This window comes from Ranitomeya imitator, chromosome 7, assembly GCF_032444005.1.
Source record: "Ranitomeya imitator isolate aRanImi1 chromosome 7, aRanImi1.pri, whole genome shotgun sequence".
In the NCBI taxonomy this organism is placed as follows: domain Eukaryota; kingdom Metazoa; phylum Chordata; class Amphibia; order Anura; family Dendrobatidae; genus Ranitomeya; species Ranitomeya imitator.
In genome coordinates, this window is record NC_091288.1 from 185976454 (window position 1) to 185982386 (window position 5933).

Below are 5933 nucleotides of genomic sequence, written 5' to 3' on the forward strand. Positions count from 1 at the left end.
CGACGCCTATCGGACCGGACCACCCCCAGATGAGTATAGTCATTCAGGATACATCGGAGGCTTACCGACAGCATTACAGAATGCTGTAGATAAGCCCCTGATGCCGGTGGGCTTAGCTTACCTTCCATTTTGGGGGTGACAGGTTCCCTTTAATTAGGGCTTATTTACCCTCAGGGTAATTTGGTATTATGAATTTGCCATCCCTATGAGCCAAATATAATGTTCCATACAGAATAATGGCCTCATATTATGTTCCATACAGGATAATGGCCCCATATGTTCCATACAGAATAATGGCACTCATATTGCCCCCATAATATTGTTCCATAAAGTATAATGGCCCCATATATTGCTTCATGCAGAATAATGGCACTGATATATTGCCCTATACAGTATATTGGCCCTATATAATGTTCCATAAAGTATAATGGTCCCGTATAATGCTATAAAGAAAGAAGAAAAGAGAAGCGCAAAGAGGTGCACACTGAGCCAATGTAATCAATATAAACAAATCTTTATTGAGACCAAAACTTCAGTGCTAAACTTTAAAAACATACATTAAAAACAGCATAAAACATATGCCTATACACACTACTTTCAATGTCCTCTGTATGGGGACATGATAGAAACCAGACCCCCTAGGAAAAATAATCCTGTGGCGTAGCTCCGTGAGTTGCAAAATAGTATAAAGTCAGAGCAATGCAGATAAGTGTCCTGTGGTGCCGTCCTGACGTGGTTTAATAATGTCCAAAATAGATATCCGGCTCTTGTTATATATAATAATACTATGATATCCCAAGGTTTAGATGACTAATTAAGAACATGCAGATATCCATTTAATATGTCCACTAAGTACTAAACAATGAGCCCTTCATATATTGTGGGCATGGAGATGCACATAAACAATATTATGATACATTTAGAAAAAAAAAAAAAAAAAAAACAGAAATGGAACCACAGGCATCACCCACTGCATGTGAAGATAAATAAGTAATATACTCACTAGGAGACAGGGTCTGGAGGCTCCCTACGCGTATCGCCACTCCTGGTGGCTTCGTCAGGGGAAATGATGATATACAAGTCGTGTCCAGCATATATAGCGTAAGTGCACTTACTTATTGGTCAGCTAATGCCGACACCTGTGTTCGGCAGTCTCTGACCAACAGGAACCAGTCAGTAAGTCTTGAGTGGGGATAAGTAAAACCTGTCCTTATTTGTAGACGGTCTAATTATGTCACAGTTCCCCTCCCTTCTCTGCTGTGCAATGTAGACTCCGATTGGTGAAGTGAAACTTGTGAGAAGTTCCCTTGGTTACCGAGCGTCTTAGAGGCCTGACGTCAGTCCAATAGGTGTCCTCCATTTTCCGCGTCTGCGCAATGCGAACAAAATGCATCTTAATTATACAGCGTCCTGGAACCGGACATTTGTCTTTCAATGCAGGCCGCTTTTGCGCCTGCGTGATACGCTATTACTAAAGTCCGGCGCCAGCCCTATAATGACTATTTACTGAATGCGTTTGCGCAGTACTTGCGGAGAAATCATACCTATAAAATACATTTTTCTCTTTTAGAAAACTCCATAGTTAATTAGGAAAAAAAAAAAAAAAAAAAAAAAATTGTTTATCTCCTTTGTGCACCTGCGCAGTGCTATCAAAATCTGGGAAAATCATGTCTATTGTAAAGCCATACAGGCATGAGTTACCAGCTGCAAGATATACTAATTGTGCATCTATGCAATATAATCCCCTAATTGCCTGGCGTCTGGAGATACAGACGCTGGTCCACTAATGTAGATATACTTTACACCTGCACCATATTCCGATAGTAAGCGTCCGCTAGTCGCGCCTGCGCAGTGCGACCAAAATACATCACTTCATAGTTTCTTGGCGTCCTAGAAACCAGACGCTGATCTACCGATATGGTTCGCTTATTGCGCCTGCACGACGCGCTGTTGCTAGAGCCCATCGCCAGCCCTATAACCACCATTACTAAGTATGCCTACGCAATATCTACAGGGAAGTCATTCCTATAATAATTCGTTCTTAGAACTCCATTTTTGATGAGGTAATAGTAAATCTCTTGTTATTCCTACACAGTGTTTATTAAGATCCAGAAAAGTCCTATCTATTGCCTTACGGGCATCAGTTTTCCACTAGATGATAAACTGTTTGTGCATCTATGCAATACAGAACGCTGTTAACCAAGCGTCCAAAAATACGGACTCTGGTCCACTAGTGTGAGTAATATTTTACCATGTTATCCCAAGAGAGAGAAAAAAAAAAAAAAAAAAAAAATTTAAAAAATGATGATGAACCCATCTAGGGCAGAAGGAATCCTGTATAGAGGAGATCCTCATTGAGGCCCCCTGGTGATACTGATCCCAACTGGTATATCCAGCGGGCCTCTAGTCTGAGCAATTCCCCCTGTCTGTCCCTTCTGCGGATATTTGGTGGAATTTTCTGCAGGCCGGTAACCCGCAGATCCCGAGTATTGCTAGAATGAACCTGCAAAAAATGCATGGCTACTGTGGAAACCATTTTGCCTTTGGATATATCTTGTTTGGCGCAATTAATATTAGAGATATGCTGTTGTACTCTTTTGCGAAGCTCCTGGGAAGTCTGTCCTACATAGGTCTTGGGGCAAGAGCATGTCAAAGCATAGATCACATTAGATGTTTTACAGTTCATATAGTCCTTTAAATTATACTCAGTCCCATCTAGGGGATTGGCAAAGCAGGAGCCCCTGCTTACCAACGAGCAAATATTGCATTCCCCGCATGGATACATACCTCTGAGGGTACATCCCCTGCCCAGTTTCAAAGTTGGTTTAATAAAGTGGCTCCTTGAGAGGGAGTCTCGTAAATTTGGTGCCCTCCTAGCTGTAATTAGAGGGCGCTCTGGTACAAGGTCTGTCACCTTAGGGTCTGTTTTCAGGATGTTCCAGTGTCTCCTGAATAATTCGGAGACTTCCTTCCAATGATTGTGGAATGTAGTTATATACCTGAGTTCGTTATCCACTTTCCTGTTTCTCGGTTTTAACAGTTGTGTCCTTGGGATAGATTTAGTTTGCTGTAGGGCATTTTTTATAATCGATCTCGGATAACCTCTTGCCTGCAGACGCGTTGAGAGGGCCTTAGCTTGAGAGCAAAAATCACTCTGTAGGGTACAGTTCCTCCGGATTCTGTGAAATTGACCAGTAGGTAAATTTTTCTTCAGATGATGAGGATGGAAACTTTTAAAATCCAATAATCCATTAGCTGCCGTGTTTTTCCGGAACAGGTCTGTATATATGATGTCATTTTGACGGATGAGTCTTAGATCTAGAAATCCCACTGTAGACAAGGATATTTCAAAGGTTAAATAAATGTTATATACATTATCATTCAGCATCCGGAGGAAGTCCTCACATCCCTCCCTTGAGCCTGCCCAGATAAAAAAAATGTCATCGATAAACCGAAACCAATATAAAACATTTTCTCTAAAGGCCCGCGACGGGTACACGCTGGTCTCCTCCCACCAACCCATGAAAAGGTTGGCAAAGGAAGGAGCACAGCGGGCACCCATCGCGGTACCCGATAACTGTTTGAAAAAAGAAAAATCAAATATAAAATAATTGTGTGTTAACACAAACCTGAGCAGGCTCAAAAGGAAGGAATTATGTGGGAGCTCCCCAGGATGCACTCTTCTTAGAAAATGATCTACTGCCCTTAATCCGTCATCATGTGCAATGCTGGTGTAAAGAGCAGAAACATCGGCTGTCACCAGCCAGGCCTGCTCTGGCAGTCTCACATCTTTCAATTTCTCTATGAGATGTGTTGAATCTCTGATATAGGATGGCAAATCCTGTACCAACGGCTGAAGAAAAAAGTCTATGTATTCACAGGCTCTTTCCCCTATACCTCCAATACCCGAGACGATAGGTCTTCCAGGAGGGCACGTGAGATTTTTATGGACTTTAGGTACCAAGTAGAATGTGGGAATCACTGGTTTTTTTACAAATATATAGTCTCTTTCTCTTTTTCTAATCACTCCCTCCATCAGTGCTGCATCCAGTAGCCTTTCCAGCTTCCCATTAAATACTAGTGTAGGATCCGACGGCAATTTCACATAGTTTTTAATGTTGGTCAGTTGTTTAGACACCTCTTCCAAATACATCTCTATTGGCCACAGAACTACATTCCCCCCTTTGTCTGCCTCCTTTATAAGGAATGTCTTGTTGGTTTTTAAGCCAGCCAAGGCCTTCCTGTCAGTCACTGACAAATTTTGTTCTTTATTTTTGATTATTGGTAGTTTATGTATATCTGCCTTGACCACTTCAAAGAAGGTTTTAACCGAAGGTACGAGAGACAAGGGAGGAGTAGTAGTAGAGGGTAGTCTATGAGGAAAGCTTTTCCTACCTGCAGTGTCATCGTTTTCATTCAGGAGTTCCAGGAGATCGTGAAAAACCCGTCTATCTACTGTCGCTGTGGAGTCCGGAAAAAGTTCTGGTTTATGATGTAATGCTTTCAAGACAATTTTTCTGCAAAATAGATATAGATCTTTAATAACGGTAAACTTATCCGTAGTTAGCATGGGAGAAAAAGTGAGACCCCTCTGAAGAACTGACCTCTCTGCCTCAGACAAAGTATATGTGGATAGGTTAATGATTTGGAGCTGGTTATTAGTTATTTCTGGCGCCTGCTGCTCTTCTTCTGCCCTAGCATGGGCTGATAGCGTGGTCGCCTGTTTTTTCTTATTTCTCTTTCCCCGCCTTGTCCTCCGTCCGTGTCGCTTGTGTCTGAGGCTAAAAAATCGCTCAGACTGCTCTCAGCTGTGGCCCCCATGTCCTGTTGATTTGTTGCAAAAAATGGTCTTTTATTACCCGAATGTTTCCACCTGTAGGCTGTACCCTTTTCATAATCCTGTTTATCCCGTTGTAATTTAGTTTTCTTTCCTGTCATGATCTCCTGCTCAAATTTCGTAATCGTGTCCTTTAGATTTTTTTGAAAAGGCTGTACTTGTGTTATAGGGTCATAGGTCGACAGTTGTGCCTCCAGATTCTTTATTTTTTGTTTAAGTGTTGATAACGTCTCATTATCATGTTGTAATAACAGATTAAGCATGATTCTTGAGCACTGTGCCAGGCCTGCCTCCCAGATGCTTTTAACCCCTTCCCGACCCATGACGCCACGTAGGCGTCATGAAAGTCGGTGCCATTCCGACCCATGACGCCTATGCGGCGTCATGGAAAGATCGCGTCCCTGCAGGCCGGGTGAAAGGGTTAACTCCCATTTCACCCGATCTGCAGGGACAGGGGGAGTGGTAGTTTAGCCCAGGGGGGGTGGCTTCACCCCCTCGTGGCTACGATCGCTCTGATTGGCTGTTGAAAGTGAAACTGCCAATCAGAGCGATTTGTAATATTTCACCCATTATAACGGGTGAAATATTACAATCCAGCCATGGCCGATGCTGAAATATCATCGGCCATGGCTGGAAATACTAGTCTCAGTGATCAAAATAAAAAAAATAATAAATGACCCCCCCCCTTTGTCACCCCCATAGGTAGGGACAATAAAAAAATAAAGAAATTTTTTTTTTCCCACTAATGTTAGAATAGGGTTAGGGTTAGGGGTAGGGTTAGGGTTAGGGGTAGGGTTAGGGGTAGGGTTAGGGTTAGGGGTAGGGGTAGGGTTAGGGTTAGGGGTAGGGTTAGGGTTAGGGGTAGGGCTAGGGTTAGGGCTAGGGTTAGGGTTAGGGTTAGGAATGTGCACACGTATTCTGGTCCTCTGCGGATTTTTCCGCTGCGGATTTGATAAATCCGCAGTGCTAAACCGCTGCGGATTTATGGCGGATTTACCGCGTTTTTTTCTGCGCATTTCACTGCGGTTTTACAATTGCGATTTTCTATTGGAGCAGTTGTAAAACCGCTGCGGAATCCGCACAAAGAAGTGACATG

At 42.8% G+C, this 5933-nt stretch overlaps 1 protein-coding gene across 1 annotated transcript; it reads right to left on the bottom strand.

The window, feature by feature from the left end:
• Positions 1-456: 456 nt before the first annotated feature.
• On the bottom strand, positions 457-5100 carry LOC138646133 (uncharacterized). Its single transcript, XM_069735595.1, has 4 exons — positions 4887-5100; positions 4605-4803; positions 4396-4517; positions 457-3330 (listed from the first exon to the last, which is right to left on the bottom strand). The coding sequence occupies exons 1-4, from the start codon at positions 5098-5100 to the stop codon at positions 2318-2320; spliced, it is 1548 nt and encodes a 515-aa protein (XP_069591696.1). The 3' UTR covers positions 457-2317.
• Between the last annotated feature and the right edge of the window lie 833 nt (positions 5101-5933).

What these genes read in the sequence shown, in the direction of transcription:
- LOC138646133 (XM_069735595.1), bottom strand. Translation starts at nt 5,100, where the DNA reads ATGCTTAATCTGTTATTACAACATGATAATGAGACGTTATCAACACTT. An exon ending in ACTTTGTCTGAGGCAGAGAG is followed by an intron (nt 4,518 to 4,604) that starts GTCAGTTCTTCA and finishes TCTATTTTGCAG; the next exon opens with AAAAATTGTCTTGAAAGCAT. An exon ending in TGAAAACGATGACACTGCAG is followed by an intron (nt 3,331 to 4,395) that starts GTAGGAAAAGCT and finishes CCTTGTCTACAG; the next exon opens with TGGGATTTCTAGATCTAAGA.